This window comes from Apostichopus japonicus, chromosome 16, assembly GCF_037975245.1.
Source record: "Apostichopus japonicus isolate 1M-3 chromosome 16, ASM3797524v1, whole genome shotgun sequence".
NCBI lineage: Eukaryota > Metazoa > Echinodermata > Holothuroidea > Aspidochirotida > Stichopodidae > Apostichopus > Apostichopus japonicus.
The window spans coordinates 5546561-5566854 of NC_092576.1; the positions used below are offsets into that span (position 1 = coordinate 5546561).

Here is a 20294-nt window from a genome sequence, read left to right on the forward strand (position 1 = left end):
GTTTAGGGTAGTAGGAGCGCCAAAAATTTACGGTACCGTCGCCGCCTGAAGTTGTAGGAGCGTCGCCTGTTTAGAATAGTAGTAGAGCCAACTTTCAAGAGTAGCATTGTCACTTACGAGTAGTAGCAAGACCTGTTCAAATTAAGGTTGTAGCAAGGAGGTTCCTTGTAGAACCTCCTTGCATCACATCCTGTTTACGGAAGTAGAACACCCTATATCAACACAACGATACGCGTCGCGTTTCAGAGATCATTCGTATATGGAATGCCGTAATAACATATGTTATTACGGCCCTCCATACGTATGTTATTACGGCGTTCCATACGTAGGTTATTATGGCGTTCCCTACGAATGATCTCTGAAACGCGACGCGTATCGTTGTGTTGATTTTCTTGCACTATGGATATTACGTTGTTACATTCGTAATTCTAGTTGTAGCAGGGAGTTGTTATGGAAACGCACTGGTTGTAGTTTGGGCGATACTATCTAAACCTAGTACACAAAGCTTAGTAACGAAGCCGAGTGTACAATAGAATGGGATTTTTGAAGGTATGGAATTGATGTTACTATTTGTTTGTTTTTTATTTTGGTGATAGATAGTAAATTGTAGGTTAATGTCAGTAGGCAATAGCTGTAAGTTTCGTTTTTACATGGACGTACGTTGTAGTTTGTTGTTGGGAAGTCCAAGTAAGTTTGTTTACTCTGCTAGATTAACCGAGTGAAGGTTCCTTTCTACAACTGGATCAAAGGTCCGTTGTGTACTACGCTGTAATTTGGTAAACCTTGTGCAGTTTTGATATGGTATGTTTATTACATTTTTATGACTCATAATGTGCAAATATGTACAGTAGCTATGCCACCGTGTATTATCATGAATTTCATATGCAATTCCTCATAGCCTAGTCATATTGCTTCTGCTACGTACTGTACTTTGTTTTGTTAAATGAAGAGGCTAGTTTAATTTATGACCTGGTTTGGTACCAAAAATTTGGCCAATGCTGAAATTTTGATTTTCAACAGTGTTCTTTTTTGTAGTAGATTTTGCATATCACGTCGAACTGAACAACACCCAAAACAGTATCAATATAGCTGCAGTCACGAGGCAGTGCTAACAATACCAAGTGGAATTTCCCGAATGCATGTGTAGCACTAGGTGATTTACATATCTCATTGTGAAAGGTTCCCTCTCAAATATAAACGAACGTTACATGATACTTGTAACCCAAATGCAGCATTAAGTTCTGCATCATACAATCAGCATACGATCGTTTCACGAGGCTCTTTCAGAAGGTTTAACTTAATATATGAACTAGCCTATGCCTAAAGTATGTACAGAATCAACTGAATATACTTCAACCACTACACTAGTATAAATAACTATTACAATGCGGGCTAAATGGATTCGCCTATACCGTGATTCCACTACATTGAGTGAACATTATATCACTGAGCGAAACGTTATTGGGATATCTATGAATGGTTAGCCCATTTTTAAAGTCACCAAAGTAAAATAAACATAGGAAGTTGGTGAAGGGCAAGTTTCATTGTAAATGGTGACCCTTGCAATATAATGATATCGCGGGTTAAGGTTAAAGAGACACGGTGCTATACCTAGTTCAGTAAGTTGGGCATCAATGAATATCCGTTGACTTAGTATGGACAAAAAGCTTGTTTCATTTCTCTATCATTCTGTGTCAAATCACTGATCGCTGTTGCTCGACCCTCACCAAATATTTTTTGGAGTTTATTTGCCTAGTATTTAATGATATAATGGTAAATCACTCAATTCAACCAAAACTCAATCAAAGTTTGAGATTTTCACTGTAATGTTTTGCCATTGCAAATACTTTTAGCTCTGCTATTGTAATTCAATGTTATATCATGTTTCACGGTCACTTTCAATACCTCCTCAATATATTGTACAAATATTAGATCTCTTATAGAATACAAAATTAGCTTTTTTCAACCTGACCCATATTAAATACACAGTTGTCAAATACGACAGATTTTGCACTTCAGAGCAACTTTACAATCTCATAAATTAGTTGGATAAAACTAGAACCTGAAATTTAGTTAATAGAAAGAACTCTATACTTACACTACAAGTACCGGTAAGTGATATTCATGGCTCTCGCATTGTTATCTTTGTGATAAGTTTGCTACTACAACCCTTCATCGTACTGGATTGCAACACAATCTATCATCTTCGGAGTTACATAACTTAAAAGTATAACACAGGAAATCACTGCGAGCGTGTGTTTATATTTACTGGATCAGTCACAATGACCTTTAAAAACACTCAAGTATCCTGAAGCAGGCGCGTATCCAGGATTTTCTAACCCGGGGGGCGCGAATTACTATCTAAGCGGAGCGCCACCATCAGTTGGCGCGCAGCGTACAAGAAAATTTCTGGTTTTGATACCCCCCAGATCACCGGAAACGGCACTTCTCGGGCTTGAAATGACCAACCAGATGTACACTTTTTGCCTGAGAACCAAGTATTTCCTAATAGTTTTTTTTTTCCATCCATAACCTTGTTGAAGATTGTCAACCCGGCACACGTCATGTTCGACCTGATCGCATCTCCTGTGGGTCTTTGCTTTTGTAGGTGATTCTACGTCGCGGCCCACAATACCCGTCAGCCCCACTTTTCAAGGTTTTAAGCCCCAAATTTGTTCCGAATTTGAAAATTCACATTTCTCGTGAATAAACTCACTTGAAAACATACCCATAATGTTGTACAAAATTTCATCTATGGACAACCAATATAGAAAAACTTCCTTGAACCCCTAACAGACCGGTCAAAATTGCACGAGTAGAGGGAAGTGTGATGCAGAATGTTGGTCAGAAATTTTCGAAAATTCAGACACAGTTAATTTATTGGTGTAGAAATATTAAACCTCTTTTAACGGCTATTATAAAACTTGGTTGAAGGAAATGAAAAAATAGCAGATATTCCCGAAACCGAACACTACACACACAGGCGTAGGAGGCGCGGAGGCAGTGGCGGAGCTAGGGGTATTGGTCAGGAGGGGCGAGAATGGTCTGTAGGGGCGCTTTCCACACTATCTAAGCGGAGCGCCACCACTGGTTGGCGCGTAGCGCACAGAAAATTTTTGAGTAAATATACTCCCTAGATCGCCGGAAATGACCCTTTCAGGGCCTGGCTAATTTTCAGATAAACGAAGAATAGGGTGTCATCGCCAAATTACACCAACAAAATGTGAGAAATGTCAATAAGTAGATTAGAGCGCAATAAAAAAGTCAATAATCTAGAAAAAGGCGCCAGCAGTCCATTTGAGTTCGTCAGGGGGGCATCCGCCCCCCTGACCGTATGGACGCTCCGCCATTGCTCGGCGGGGGTGCAGCCCCTAATTCGTCATTACTAATGTAAAAGAAAGTTTTGACAAATAATTGGACCTCCATGCTTTTCATACATCTACATGAGACATGTCGTTGTTTACGTTAGCATCCCGCGGTATACTGCGCAATTTGAACGGACCGCACGGTACATGATGGCATGCGATGTAATAACCGATGCTTGCTTATATGATATTGACACCGACACGTTGAACGCGCGCTTCGCGCGCGAAAATTTTTGGTTATTTTTTCAGGCAAGTCGGACAGTTTTGAGGATTTTCATCCTGGAACGCCATTTTAATGCTCACTGATATGATGTGATATCTGCTGTTTGCGTTACAAATTCGAACAGGCGCTTAGCGATATCATTTAAAAAAATGCTGAATGGGGGGTAGCGGTCGCCCCCATCCCAAAATGCGTCATGTTCCCCGACGACACGGTCGAGTTCGAGACCAGCCACAGTTGGTTTCATAGCACAATTCTACACACGCGTTATGATAGACCATATATAATATATATATAGATCATTAGTGAGAGAGGAAAATGGAAACGTCAAAAAAATGGAGTTGTCGGTGTAAGGGGTAGGGTGAGGCACACTTTTACGAAATCATTGATCCGTCACTGGCTACCCTTCAGCGCTGTAATGATGTCACTGTTCCTCTTTCTCTTCCCGGTGTCTTCGCGTTTTTCTTTTACTCCCTCCTTTTCTCCTTCTTCTCTCTTTCTTCTTTTTCTTTTCCCTTCCTTCCTCTCCTCCTCCTCTTTTTCCCCTCTTTTTTCCTTTTTTCTTCTCTTTTTTTTCTCTCCTCTTTTTCTTACCCGGGGGGCGCGCGCCCCCAACGCCCCCCTGGATACGCACCTGTGAAGTAATTCTATAGGAGAACCCTTATCACCCACAATGGCACTTTAAGAAAGAATACAAAAAATTGGATATATTGGCGTTTTTAAGTTGAACTCCACAATACAATGTTAAAACAACATACAGTTTGCATTACGGTTTTTGGAATAAGTTCTACCGGTTCCTATAATGGGATATAATTATTCAATTGCTTAGGAAATATAAGAAAATGCCACTTGGCCAGCAACATATTCTTGTGCAAACTTTCAAAAGGACAATTTCGAAGCATTACAACTGATTTTTTATTCTAATTTCACTGTGCTTTAATAAAAAAAAAGGATGATGTTATTTTAGGAGAGGGGTCAACTATTAACTTCTTTAACAATCAGTTCATTTGGCATGACTGTTCTGTTCAATATGTAAGAACAATTGATTTAACCTTGATAAATATTATACACTAATTACTTAATTACATACTTAATTACATTCCTGCTTTTAAACCCTTTTCTTTGGCGATCTACGTCGAGAAGTGGCAATCCGCAACTCACATTTTCTATGAGCATTAATTTGTGGATATAACCTAACTGATGAGTGATGGCTCAACTGCTTATTTGATTTTATTGTATTTCCTTGTAAATTAACTGGAGGTTATTGAAAAATTGCACCAAAGAAAAACATATGAAAACAAGTGACCACAGTGATATGGAGGATATGAAGTTTCAAATTCTATCGAAGGAAAGGTTCTCTTGCTAACTTGCTCGTGACTTACTACAAGCGGTCGACCTATAAGTGGGAAGCGACGGTGTCCCTATCGCTGATGTGTGACAAGACTGGAGGGTTGGTGGGGGTGGGAGAGCGTAGCATCCAAACCTCATAGTCCATCGGGGGAATGTCTAGGCGGGGAATTTTCTTTAATAGACCCATCCTCCGGGAACAAGACACTCAAAGAAAAGTCAAAAGTATTGTAAAGCACTACATTGCCTTAAGACCTAACGTATGGAGTTAAGGGTTCAATCCTCTAGCCCAAAAATCGAAAGAGGCCCCTACCCCCACCAGCATCTCTTATTTTAATGCCTGTCTCTCTTCTGCACATGTATCTGCATGTCCATTAATATGTCCTTTTAAGGTGTATGTCTTTGTAGCGCTACATAGCAAGTATAACATAAATGGGTTTGATTTATCACTAATTTTGGTCATATTAAATATCTTTCTTGTTTTTTTTTCAGATGTCTACAACAAACCTTTTTGTGATCTCTGCTATCCTTTTTTGCATTTTAAGTGGTAAGATCCAGTACCGGGTACCGGATTTATCTCGGAGACGGGGGGGGGGGGGACTGAGGTGGGTTATATATGTTAGGGAGAAGGAAGGTGTTAACATAAAGATACAAGACGTGAAATGAAAGACCTGCATTCCTGTATTAAGACTTCCTATGTGGTGAATGTGTCTGGCAAACTAATGGAAATACAATGTGGAGGATGCTATTCTATTTGGGGTAGGATATCAATTGAATGGTATTTTTAAACTGTAGTTGAATGCACGGCAAAAATGACAAAAATTTCATATGATGGTTCTATGTTCCTAAGACTTAACAATTTATACATTTTGGACTGGAGAATGGAACTTTGTCTGAGAGAAAAATATACTACAACTTTCATTTGATATGAAACAAGGTAAACGTCTTTTTTCTTCGATTGCAGGCACGGTTGTCTCGTCAGATAAGTGCCAGACTCCGCAATATCTGCAATTGGGAAAGAAAGGTATGATATCCTGCAACTTTCCTGGCGGTTTATATGGAACATTTTGGTACCACTCGTCCAATTTGACTAGCGAAGATCGACGATTTATTTCCCTCAGAGGAGGTATTGTATCTGGACCCGGATACGATTCCGGAAAATACGGTGTTCAACCAGATGGATCTCTTATAATCAACAACGTTTCCACCAAACATAATACTTATTTCGGTGTATCGACATTGGCGACTAGAGAAGATGATCCAATCGTTGAATATGTCTGTGTAGTTGTCTACGGTAAGTCGATTTCTTTGATTGCGGCATGCATATCTGTCGAAAAAATGGACCGTGTTCAGAGCGAAGAGGTAGAGCACAATGCAACGTGGAATCCACAGAAAAAGAAAAAAACAGGAGGTTCAACATTTCGACTGGCGCTTGATATAGCCCAGCGAAACACGTCATAAGCATAACTCAGGTAAATCCCTCCAATTAGTTTTAGATACGCGCCTGTTCGTTATATCTCCGAACCCTTTTCTGTACATTTCTCTAGCTCATGTAAATATTCAACCTCAATTCATCCTCCAATAAGAAAACAATCGAGCCAATGACCAATTTTACGCCTACTGTTTGGAGATTTCTTCTCAGAAATCGTTCGCGTTTATTACGAATAAAAGCTTGGTAAAGGATTCCTCGATGATCATCACATTCTCCTATCATATCTCGTTATCATGTTTCAGACATTGTCTCCCTTTAGCTGACAATAAAAGAAGTCTATCGGGGGTTTGTTCATTCATCAATCCATCTATTTATTCATCTACTCACTCACTCATATGTTTATAATGCAAACGATGAAAAAAAGAGACTGGGGACTGCGGTGGGTTATATATGTAAGGGAGAAGGAAGGGTTAAATGTTTACATAAAGATACAAGAAGTGAAATGAAAGACCTGCATTCCGGTATTAAGACTTCCTATGTCTGGAGAAGTACTTACTCAATCACATCACATGCATACGCCCAGCATTGGGAGGGACGAATTGTCAGGAAAGGGTTGGGTGTGGTGACCTTTGTAAATGTGGTGAATGTGTCTGGCAAACTGATGGAAATGCAATATGGAGGATGCTATTCTGTTCGGGTTAGGATGTCAATTGAATGGTATTTTTAAATTGAAGTTGAATGCAAGGCAAAATTCATTACAATTTCATATGATGGTTCTATGTTCCTTAGACTTAACAATTTATACATTTTGGACTGGAAAATGGAACACGGTCTAAGGGGATAATTATACTACAACATTCATTTGATATGAAACAAGGTAAACGTCTTTTTTCTTCAATAACAGGCACGGTTGTCTCGTCAGATAAGTGCCAAACTCCGCAATATCTGCAATTGGGAAAGAAAGGTATGATATCCTGCAACTTTCCTGGCGGTTTATATGGAACAATTTGGTACAACTCGTCCAATTTGACTAGCGAATATCGACAACTAATTTCCCACAAAGAAGATATTGTTTCTGGACCCGGATACAAGTCCGGAGAATACGGTGTTCAACTTGATGGATCTCTTGTAATCAACAAAGTTTCCACCCAACATAATACTTATTTCGGTGTATTGACATTGGCGAATAAAGAAGATGATTCGATCGTTGAATATGTCTGTGTAGTTGTCTACGGTAAGTCGATTTCTTTGATAACAACATGCATATCTTTCGAAACACTGGACCGAGTTCAGAGTTTGGAGCGAAGCGGTAGAGCACAATGCAACGTGGAACCCCCAGAAAAAGAAACAATAAGAGGTTCAACATTTCGACTGGCGCTTGATAGAGCCCGACGAAACACGTCGTAAGCATAACTCATGTAAATCCCTCCAATAAGTTTCTTATATGCGCCTGTTCGTTAGATCTCCGAACCCTTTTCTGTACATTTCTCTAGCTCATGTAAATATTCAACCTCAAGTCATCCTCCAATAAGAGAACAAACGAGCCAATGACCAATTTTACGCCTACTATTTAGAGATATCTTCTCAGAAATCGTTCACGTTTATCACGAATAAAAGCTTGTTAAAGGATTCCTCGATGATCATCACATTCTCCTATCACATCTCCCTATCATTTTTCAGACATTGCCTTCCTTTAGCTGACAATAAAAGAAGTCAATCGGGGGTTTGTTCATTCATCAATCTATCCATTTATTCATCTACTCACTCACTTATATGTTTATAATACAAACGATGAAAAAAAAGAGAAAAGTGAGACTCCATACACAAGATCTAGTGAGAACCATACACAAGATAAAATATTCTCATGTGATTAGTAGCCTACTATAATAGAGTTGCAATGGTTCAACAGTGTAAAAAGCTACATTACTGAAATACCATTAGCACTGAACTCACTTTCATTGTAAGTAAATATATCTTACGGTCTCACTACACTGCATCACATTAAGTGTGAATATGGTGAGAAAAATTCACAGTATTTTCTTAATCTTGAACGTTACAACAAGGTAAATAATAACATATCACAGCTTCGCAATGAAGATGGTCATATTGTTTCAAATTGTCAGGATATTTTAAGAGAAGCTGTTAGTTTTTATCGTAAACTTTATACTAAGTGTCCTAATATTTCTCCTGTCTCGTTTTTTGATGATGTTTGTACTAATCACAAGAGTCTTACCGATGATCAGAGTTATTTGTGCGAGGGTCTTTTTACCATCAATGAATGTAAAGAGGCTGTTGGGTCCATGCATAAGAATAAAACCCCCGGTTCTGATGGATTATCAGTTGAATTTTATGTACATTTTTGGGACATTTTAGGTAACTTTGTAGTTAATTCTCTTAATTTTGCTTTCAGTTGTACACACTTAGCCGATGAACAGGGCAGGGCAATAATCTCTTTGATTCCAAAGCCTTCAAAAGATTTACAGTATTTGAAAAACTGGAGGCCTATAGCAATTTTAAATACTGACTACAAGATTGGAGCCAAATGCTTGGCAACCCGTATTAAGCGTGTTTTAAATTACATTATTAGTGATGAGCAAACTGGATTCTTAAAAGGACGTTTCATCGGTGAGAACATTAGACTACTTTTAGACCTCATTGATCATTGTAATTCCAACAATATTTCCGGTACTCTTCTGTTTCTAGATTTTGAAAAGGCTTTTGATTGTTTGGACTGGGAGTTTCTTTATCAAAGTTTAAAAATTTTCAATTTTGGTCCAAATTTTATTAGGTGGGTTAGAACTTATTATGGAAACGTCACATCTTGTGTTATTAACAATGGTCATCTCTCTCAGTATTTCAGTATTTCTCGAGGTGTAAGACAGGGTTGTCCACTCAGTCCTTACCTCTTTATCTTATGTTCAGAATTTCTCACATTCATGGTTAAAACAAGCTGTCGTATCAAGGGTATATCTATTAATAACTCTGAAATAAGAATTTCACATTATGCCGATGATACTGTTCTATTTTTAGATGGTTCACGCGCTTCTCATGTAGAGGTTGTAAACATTCTTAATAATTTCTCTGCCGCTTTGGGTTTAAAAGTTAATTTCAGCAAATCATTCTTTTTTCCATTGGGTGCTTTGGTGTCAAGGGTTCCCTGGTATTTTCATGAGTATGGTTTTAATGTTAATCTTGGTTCCGTGAAATATCTTGGTGTCACATTTACTACAAAGAATGAAGATTTCTTTTCGTTCAATTATCTCCCCAAATTATCCATGGCTCAAACAGTTACTTGGGATGTGGTCAAAACGTGACTTAACACCAACTGGTAAAATAACTATAATAAAGAGTTTGGCCATTTCGCAACTTGTTTATCTTTTTAGTGTTCTACCAAATCCTCCTCTTAGTTTCATTAAAGAGGTTAATAAAATCTTGTATAATTTTATTTGGAACAATAAACCTTATAAGATTAAACGGAGCACCCTTATTAATAAGAAAGTTAATGGTGGCTTTGATATGACAGATATTGAATCTTTTATTAAAAGTCTAAACTGTAGCTGGGTAAAACGGTATTTAGCCCCTCAGAGAGGAAACTGGAAAATATTTTTTGATTTATACCTAAAACAGTTCGGTGGTGCTTTTCTTTTTAAATGTAATTTCAATAAGGAGGCAGTTTCTTGTATTTCTAATATTTTTTGCAGAGAAGTGTGTGAGGCTTGGGCTGAGTTTAATTTTTATCATCCAGACAGTAATTATGGTAATGAAATCATTTTAAACAACAGTCATATATTGGTTAACAATAAAGTAATTTTCCAGTATAATCTTTTAAATCACAGAACAATTAATGTGAAAGATTTCATTAAAAATGATGGCTCGGTAATTCCATATAACACGTTTCAAGCGAAAAAATATATTAGAAATTTTCCTTTTACTTCGTACTTTGGGATTATTCACGCCATTCCTAGTTATTGGAGGGGGTACCATGATTCTGTTTTGCTCCCAATGAGTGAAAATAACTTTAATATGTGCATGCGCACACATAAAATAACCAAAAATGTTTATAATAAGCTAATTACCGGTCTCTGCACGCCCCCGTCGTCTATTATGAAGTGGCAAGCTATGAATTTTCCAGTGAAAATAGTTTGGAATAAGATTTTTAGGCTGCCTTATACGGCTGTGAATGACCCCAAAGTATCATATTTACAATTGCGTTTTCTACGTCGTATTTTAGGCATAAATAGCTTGCTTTATAAAATGAAAATGGTTAATTCTCCACTTTGTTCATTTTGCAAGAATGCCGATGAAACGCTTATACATTTGTTTTATAATTGTAGTCACGTTGAGCGTTTCTGGGAGGCAGTGAATTCAAATTGCATTAAAACTAATTATTCTTTTAATTTGACCAACATTTGTTTTGGTGATTTTGGTGATATAGATAATCCTGTGACCTTTTTAATTTTGCATGCTAAAAAGTACATTTATACTTGTAGGTTGGATAACAAAATCCCACATGTGCAAGAATTTTATTTTAAGTTTCGGTTTCAACTTGACCTGCACTATTTCATTTCTAAGCAAAACAACAATTTGTGTAACCTTAACGACTTCTATGATTTCTTTATGTAAGCTTCTTATGTAAGTCTTTTTGCTGATTCTTTTGTATTATGTGTTACGGTATTGTAAATAAATACAGTGGTGAAAAAAAAATCACATTAAGACCCTATAATGAAGCAATGAATATGTAAAAATAACATGCAGTGTCCACCTGACAACTGAATGTCATTTGGTAATAACATTCCATAACATACTATTTCAGTTAATCATCTAACTATAATATCTTTGTGAAAAACAAGCTAAAGCTTACATTTCCTATTGAAATATTTCACAAAGAATACCGACTTCCTTGCGCCCTTATTTAGTAAACCCAACACAATTAATAAAAGACCATATAAACATGCCAAATACTTTTTGGCTGGACACTATTATTTAAATACGTCTTTCTTTTCACAATTTGCAGACAAACCACAGGAACCGTACCCAACCGTTGATGCTACTGGATGTTACCACAAATCATTATGCTTTTTAAAATTAAACGCTGCTTCCAGTTTAAGTTGTAATGTTTTACGAGTAGGTGAAGTATTAGATGATTTGTCATGGAAGTTAAGAACTAACACCGGGGATGGACTGATCTCTTCTCAGTCGAAAGCTGTAACAACCAGTGTCAATGAATTACAATCTTACCATGCTGTTGTGGATATTTCGTTAAAACCCTCTCTCTCGTTACGTTTATTCGTCTGCGCAGCGAGAAGCAATGTGTCTGAAGTAGGTATCAGTGAATCTGCGATACTGGTTGAAATCGGGACACTGGAAGCATCTATCGAACCTCTGCTTGTAACACCTAATGAAAGAGTGTTTATGAACTGCGGGGAAGATGTGTCATTCTTTGTATGGAAAAAAGTAGGTCAAACGGAAGAAATAATTGCATTTGGAACTGAAAGTATGAGTGAAGTTATAATGCCTGATGGATTCACATTGCAAAATAGCTCTCTTGTTATAAACACGGCTGGAAATCCTAACCTGGGCACGTACACATGTGTTTATAGCACTGAAGGTGTTACAACGAAATTTACATCAACTGATGTAACTTTTCAGGGTAAGAACTACATTTAATGCAAGAACTTATCCATAACTATTCTATGTGCGGGTTAAATTATATGTGGTATGCCAGTTGACGTGGTAAACCTTAACTGATCGAATGCTTTTGTTGTTTTGATGTGAAATTGAAGGAGAAGCGTGGAAAAAGAAGGGACAGTGTTTTTAAAAATATCAACGTGTAAGTAATGTCCTTTTATTTGTTATGAGCTGTGTAGTTCTTGATACAAAATTTGACATACCGTTGAATATCATTCACATGCATGTTTGGACTACTATGAAGCTACTTATCATATCTGTGTTGATTCGTTATCTGGAAATGATGTCAACTTGTATCTGGAAATGTTGATGTCCATATTTTGACCATTTCTCTTGGTATTTCAGAGGAGGAACGACGACCCGGTTGGATTGTTGTTGTTGTTGTGTTATTTGTGTTGACGAGTTGCATCGTCGTATTTCTGATCGTGTTTCGCCGCCGCCGACTTAAAGGTACTTTATTTATTAATCAAAAATATCAATCTTACTCTGAAGTATCTAATAGACTTATGTTTAATTGATTCGTTTAGGTTTCTTTTTGCAATCAGACTGTTATCGACGCTGACTTAGAATAATCTAGATGGTGAAATCATATCCCCCTATTATGAATCTCTGCTTAATGGATTTATACTTAAAGTACTTCGGAACCGTTGCAAACTGTGACTCCTGAATATCTGTTTCAGCTTCTCCTATAGCTCCACCAATTACTGGTCCATGTTCCCATTATTGATATGACATTTTGTTAAATCCTACTTGTAGCATGAGGGGTGGATGGGAGTCTTCAAGAGCAATAATAGGGCATCTCTTACATATTACAACCCCCGTGCACTTTTGGTTAAACCTCACCCAGATGCTCCTTATGACTTCTCCACCCTCCCTGGTATAGAATTCTTGAAATGCTTTCCTGAGATACCAGTTCTACCATCTGTGTGGAATCCTACCTACACACTTTGTTAGTACCTACTTTCTAGTGCATGTCGTGTTCAGTTAACTGTTTTTGGAACGGAGTACTATATTTCAATGTTTCACTACAAATTAAAGCAGTTTGCGATGTAACCTTGGTGACAATAAACCACAATTAGACTAAAACCACGTAAATGTAATGATGTAAGCCAAACGGACGCAGAATGTGTTAAGAGATCTTGATGAAAGCAAACTGTTACAAGAACAACATAATTCAAATTAGTTTGATATTGTTCTGATCAAAATGTGAATACTCTAACCAATTTATACTGATTAAACGTGTTCGTCACACTCTACACTTCACTACAATATATTGCAATATATCAGTTATAGCAATTCTCTTATGTAAATTACAAGTGCATTAATTCTTGTTACAATCGGGTGAATTCACTTCTCGCAAGTAGTCTAGGGAGAAAATAAGGAAAGGCTAAGAAATTTTAATAAGATTGAAACCATTTAATGAATATAACTTGATAATAGAAAGTAATTAGACTTTTGTGCATATCATGGATTTGTTCAAGCTATTGACCAGCCAACTTGTCATCATAACTTATTCTTTGAAACACACCGTCCAAAGTCAGACAATAGCCAACGATGTACGTTATTAAGATGTAAACAGATGAAACAGATAAAACAGATTAGAATGAAATAGATGAAATTGATTAAACAGACTAATGAGATTAAACAGATGAAACAGGTGAAATAGATGAAACAGTTTCAACATATTAAACATATTAATCAGATTAGACAGATCACATAGATTAAACAGATTAATCAAATTAAACAGATTAAATAGATAAAATAGATAAGTAGATGAAATAAATAAAGTAGATGAAATATTTAAAATAGATGAATAGATGAACAAGGTTAAACAGGTTAAACAGATTAAACATATTAAGCAAATGAAATAAATTAACAGATTAATCAGATTAACAAGATTAAATAGATGAAATATATTAAAAAGATAAAGTAGATTAAATAGATTATTTAACAGATTAAACAGATTACATATATATTACAGATTTAAACATTAAATAGATTAAAAAGTGGTATTCGAATATTAACATACATGATCATCCTGATATAAAATAGGCAATTAAAGATCTTTTCTTTCTAAAAATATTTTAGTCACGCCCACTCAGCCAATGTCACGCTCTGACTGCATTCTTATTTTCAGCACTATGACAATGAGATGATCACTTTGTATAGTTATGCAACATTACATTCTAATCAAGAATGGTGCGGGTTATTTCTTTAGATCAGAGTTCAAGTTGTTAATGCATGTCCCTTGTAAACGAGTGACTCACAGATCACAGGCGTCAAGTTATTATCTTACCTAACGTATACAATCTGTCTGATGTGCCGTTTGAAGCTTGTGTCTTTAATTATTAATATTTTTATTTTTGCTGTTAGAACTACAGCTTGCAATACTCAGATGAGTAATTCAGTTTATATCTTATCCGCAACAGAGAATAATTCCAAAGATCGACAGAGTACCACAACAGCAACACAACAGCTACTACTCAAACGTACGATAAAGGTGACAGAAAAGGAATTAAAAGGTATCTAAGCTACCAATATCTAGTTCATTATTTCATGGATTATTCACTTATTTATTTTGATAATGAATTAGACATACGAGTATACGGCTGCTAACCATAACATTGATCTTGCTCTTTCATTTTAAAGCTTTTTGTGAGAAAGTTATAATTTCGAAAGACCAAACTCGAGATGTACACGATGGGATAGTGAAGAGGTTGAAGGAAGCATCTAAAAGACAGGTGAAAAACTTTTTACAAGAATTTATAATATTACTTTACTTTCAATTCAGTGTGTAAAAGAAATACAGACATGATGTACCTAAGCTTGATGTTCTTTTGTCAAACAATTACAGTGGAAGAATCTGAAAATATGAGGCATTGAGAAAAAAAGGTGACCGATTCATAGATAGCTACCTCGTTAGTTCATTATATTTTGTTTTAACTTTCAAAATAAAACATTAGCCATAGTATCCACTAGGTTCATATATACATTTAACGAGAGCTTGCCCAATATGTTAACCGTTGAGTCATGTCTTAATTCATGATGTTTCGACACATTGAACAATGATTCAAACAGCGACTTCACGTAGTTTTTAAAGTAAGTTAAACGTCTGGTTTACTTCTCTTAATGCTTGTTTCTGTTGAAGCGAATGATATGTGAAATGTTAAAACAAAATTGCCAGCATTTAGTGTCCACTTCATTTTAGAAATCTCAAACTCTACTGAAGAAAACTGCAGAGTGGATTAACACTTTGTAATAAAGATATGATTAATAATTGGGTAAAAAAATGGACTTCGTAATCACACACGTGATGTTGAATAACTATCATGAAATATATAAATTTGTTGCGTATTTTTGAATACTAATTTGTAACCTTTAAATGCTTCAAGTTACGGCGATTAAGATATGAATATTACATAAATATGTTTAAAATTACTATTTATCAAATTAAAGAAAACTTTTCTTTGTTGGTACAAAGATGAACCAATTTCCTTTGGCTGCTGTTCATCTCCATTGCCAATTAGCAGTTTGCTTCCCGATCCACATCATGTTAAGGACCTACCTATTTCAGCTTAAACCTACAGGCATTACTTAATTAAAAAGAATCAGGAAGCTGAAACAAACAAAAACACACAACAAGCATCGTCATATCAATATTATCAATATAAAGTAACTAAGCTAATTTGAGACAACTGTCATGTTTCACTTTTATATTTTCAAGTTAGGATTTATTTTACACGATATGACAGACACACCATATGTTGCTATATCAATTGTTAACTGATTAGTGTTGACCAATCTTTGAATTTCTTTGTGATCTCTCCTAGTTATTCAATGATCTAAATAATGTTGATAATGATTTGGGTTTCCTCATTCATGTTTGCTCAAACTTATATTATGTAGTTAATTTCTTGTATAGGTTGACATCCAAAGGATTATATTGCGAGACAGCTTTACGTCGGTTGAAGATAATGGTGGAGCTATTAATCTAAGCTCTGGAGCAGCTTTACCTCGGCTTAACAATTTGAACAGATTGGACTTTGGAAACGAAAAATGGCAACAATGGGACTTAACCAAATTGATTAGTATCCTGCAATATGCTTGTCACAGAAGTCCACCGACCGAGATCAGGTAAGCGTTGTTATTTTGAACATTCGACTATTATTTCATATTGTCTGAGAAAGAATTACATTTATTCATTTTACCTATTTGTTGGAATTATTACTGTTAGAGTATAACTATATGTGAAGACGTTTTAGCAATATGTCGAATCATCTCGTTCTTACTTACACATACTATCACGTGCAGAATATACCTACTATACCTTAGAAATTCGTTTGTATGCTCCTTTGTTTGAGCAGGCTGCATCAGAAAAAAAAATCAGTAAAAATAATTGAACTCGCATTTGGGGACTTAACAATAAGAGTATAATAATGCACACATTTTAGTGTATCTAATGGCAATAAAGTTACAAATTACTACAATTTCTTCTCAAAGGATTGAAAGAAGTCTGCTGCCCTTCGAACTTGAGAACATGTTGAGCATATTACACCATAAGCCACGTGGTAAGAATGCAGTTTAACAAATTACTCTTACAAATAAATTAATATTTACAGGTAAATGTTGATGAGGTGAAATGAAGTTATGTAAATAATTGCATCTGCACGATTAAGAGCAATGACTTATGCGTTTATGATTATCCTTTGTTCAACTGGTTTGAGAAAAATTAGTAAAACACGAAAAAAGGAGATTTCTTCACGTCTTTATCTACAACCCTAAAGCTACATTTTTACCTAATGAGCTCATATTTGCTTTCGTCGTGCCTAATTTCAGTTACATATATAGCGCATTTCTTATCGAAGCCAAATAGATTTATGCGATGGTAATTATGCGTTCATTTAAGTATGTTCATGGGGTGTGGGTATGTGCGTGACGGCTTAGCTTAACACCGCAAGTGTAAAAGAATATGATGGTTTAATGTCATACTTGGGGTGTTGATCCACCTTAGTAAGCAGAAGAAAATTATTTTCTTCACAAGTGAAGTGAAGTACACGAAGGTGAACGCTTTTGAATGTTTAAACACAATACGTTAATAAGTACAGTTTGGATAAAATTGATAAGTGGTGGTTGATCTAACGTAATGAATACAAGAATTTTCTTTTTTCTTTTTCTTTTTATTGGCGCGGGGGAGAGTTGGAGTGAAATTAAGTCAAGAATCTTATTTTCGTTTTTTTTTTTGTGGGGGGGGGGGGGTATTTGAGGTTAACTCTCAGTTTGATAAGAGTCTATTGACATTACAATTGACCTCTGAACTTTACAAACACAGTACCAGTCCATTGTATAGTCCATAAGGGGAGTCAACAGGTAAATTGCTTTAATTATTGTTCAATTGATATTCTCGTCGTATAATGTTTCAGCATCTAGTTATGGTTTGAATAATTATGTTTATTTCAAGCTCCAGTAGAACTATATAGATATGGTTGGATTTTCATCTAGTCCTGGGTGGAAGATAGGTAGTAAGTTAGCGTACATGTGCGATATCTCATGAAAGGGAATACGAACGGTCAACATATCTGAAGAAAGTTGTTTGTGCTTTGAGAAGGTCAAAGTGGGAAAACCTAGTTAAAAACTTTATAGAATAGCAATTCGGATGGATATCAGATCATTTACAGATTTATAAAATACGTTATCCAATAATCAATGTATTTACCATCGGCCTCTTTTCTTCCTATTGTTAGCATAGATGCAGTAAACGGACAGTTGATGTCCTCACAGTTCCATATGAAAGGGAGTTTTTAGCAAAATGAGTTGTTAACAGGAAGCCAGTAGTATACATTTCAGGCTACTTATGGAATGTCAAGAAAATCATTACTTTGCTACAAATACAGATCGCACAATTCATCTGTTAAATCGGGAATTACTAGGTTAATCAATTATATTCTTCAAAAGTTATATAAATATTAAATGTCCGGATGTAGATGACAAAACGGGCTTGTACTAAATGTTTTACACCTTCAAGTTTCCATAGGTAACAGACTAAAGAAAACTCTGTTACGGTCTCTTTCAGTCGAGTGGGTAACTGGTTTGGAAGCTGCAGGAGAACTGTATTTGAATTACGATACTGAACAGTGGGAGGTATGACTTGGTAACATATGTTTTATGAAGATATCATTTTAAATAGACTTATTCTTAAATATACCTTTACATAGTAGAAGAACTAACATAGTCAAATTCATCTGGGTTTCGTTTAAATAACACCCATCAAGTTGTTGCTTAGGTCTTATTGCATACATATCAAGGGATTTAATGTGTACTAATAATGTTGTTATTTGTTTATTCACACAGTACACTACACATGGTCCTCTGAACGAGAATATATATAACATGCTTGTAAGTATATATTAGTAAAATATATTTCAATCCAGTGCAAAAAATAATGTGAACAGTAGAAGCCAAAAACACTTTGTTCCATTCAACGACTCTCATATTTTTCAGGAGTGGCGAAATTACGTTTACTTCAAGAGAGGGTGAGGAGGAGGTGGTTGCGCCACGGCTTTTCAGAAGATATATTAGTCAGAACAGCAATGACCTGGATGTATCAGGATAATGTTAAGAAGTATAATTGCCTATTCTGTCGTATTTATTAATGAAACCGCTTAAAATGTGTTTAGAATTTATTAAATAGTATATCAATATATTATTATTAGGCCAATTCTACTAAAGAAACCACGAATGTAGTGTTAGAATTACATTATGCCAAGAAGATCGGTGTATTGCACTGAATATTCATCCATATAGACAGGCAATGGTGTTTTGCAGATGTATCAGTAGTGGAAGGAACGAATAAAGGGTTCTGTTATTTGGGGAAAAGTTACATTGCCTTTTCATTTCCACTTCCGGTCACTGCATGTCTGGTATATTAGCTGGTATGTTTGCCTACAAATTATGCTAGCTGTAGACTAAGTTAGAAATGAACAGAGGAATGGATATTTAAGAAACAGGACAATGTTTGCATTTTTAAGACAAAGAGCGATTAATTCCCATGATATTAATCGTATCACTATGGTGCAATTAAGCAGTAATTAGTTTATCATATTGTGTTAAATTTGTATCTTTAACTTAGTGACAACATTAACTTGTCGGTTGTTTCACATCTTGTCTTTCAGTTAAAGAAGTTTGAGGTATGTCTTTTTGTTTGCCATCCTGTAATAACTCTCCACATTACCATGATTTCCTAGCTTATAGACATCTTCTCTACAATCAAAGCCAAACTGGTGGTTGGAGGTTTATTATGAATGATTTATTACCTCTTGCACAATTAATTAATAGTATTACGCCACTTACAAACCAAAAGTATAGAGAACCCTTATAAACACATAACGTTTAAGTTCTGTATTCAAATTTATATAATTATCGTTGGCAAACAGATACTCTGCGATTAGTTTCTTCACAAGAAACAAACTGTAATAAAGTAAATAAATACACAGATAAAGGTCACTTCCAATTTAGTAGAAAATATTTCATTTCACGTTTTCTTTCCGTGTTAGTTTTGCATGTTCTGTTAATGTGCGTGATAATATTGAACTTCGCGTCTTACATTTGTATTACAGAAAGAGAAGGCAAATGAAGAAGTGGTAAGCAAACTGGTAATGTTAGTATCCCATTATAAGTAGAAATTATGCCTGTACTTTTCATCAGGTTAAATTATCAAATTATTCTACGAGCAGGGAAGGATTTTATAGATATTGTGGTAAATTTGGTAAAATATTTAAGAAAACATTGTACTTACGAGTAAAATGTCAGGATTTGTATGTGTTTATACGATTATGTGACCCATATGATTTGGATGGTACAAAATTATGGGTTTTTAGTGTCATCAACTTTTTGGCCTGTACTAAAACCTGTATTTGACAAACCAAAAACATAGAGCAAAAATACTCTTTATAAACTAAAAACAACTGAAGTCGATGTTTTGAGATTACAATTACGTCAGTTTGAGGAAATGGTTGAAATTTTGAGGTATAGTAGTCGAAGGTTAGAGAATATAGAAATATATGAAAAAAAAGAATAACTAGTTAAAATTGTTAAATAACAGTGGGTGAAGCGGTCAAAATTTCGAGATAAAAAGCTTACCATCTGCACTGGCCCAACGAAGCATAAAAAATTAAAATTCGTCTAGTAAAGATTCCCAAAGTGGCCACCGGTTTTATTTTTCCCCTCCCATCCCACTCCTCATTCT

At 35.6% G+C, this 20294-nt stretch overlaps 1 protein-coding gene across 8 annotated transcripts in view; it reads left to right on the plus strand.

Moving 5' to 3' along the window:
- Nucleotides 1-294: 294 nt before the first annotated feature.
- The window catches only part of LOC139983226 (uncharacterized), a 102912-nt gene continuing 82912 nt past the window's right edge, over nucleotides 295-20294 (plus strand). For 2 of the 8 annotated variants that reach the window (XM_071996631.1, XM_071996634.1), the window contains exons 1-14: nucleotides 295-549; nucleotides 5425-5479; nucleotides 5897-6226; nucleotides 7269-7598; nucleotides 11379-12014; nucleotides 12398-12502; nucleotides 14482-14574; nucleotides 14702-14793; nucleotides 15975-16186; nucleotides 16553-16620; nucleotides 18075-18190; nucleotides 18401-18445; nucleotides 19222-19236; nucleotides 19666-19689. In XM_071996631.1, coding sequence (XP_071852732.1) covers nucleotides 535-549; nucleotides 5425-5479; nucleotides 5897-6226; nucleotides 7269-7598; nucleotides 11379-12014; nucleotides 12398-12502; nucleotides 14482-14574; nucleotides 14702-14793; nucleotides 15975-16186; nucleotides 16553-16620; nucleotides 18075-18190; nucleotides 18401-18445; nucleotides 19222-19236; nucleotides 19666-19689 — 2136 coding nt within the window. In that variant the 5' untranslated portion in view covers nucleotides 295-534. Of the gene's footprint in view, nucleotides 550-5424; nucleotides 5480-5896; nucleotides 6227-7268; nucleotides 7599-11378; nucleotides 12015-12397; nucleotides 12503-14481; nucleotides 14575-14701; nucleotides 14794-15974; nucleotides 16187-16552; nucleotides 16621-17381; nucleotides 17417-18074; nucleotides 18191-18400; nucleotides 18446-18550; nucleotides 19177-19221; nucleotides 19237-19665; nucleotides 19690-20294 lie in introns of those variants that run through there. The other 6 variants (XM_071996632.1, XM_071996633.1, XM_071996635.1 and 3 more) reach the window with 6 other exon arrangements.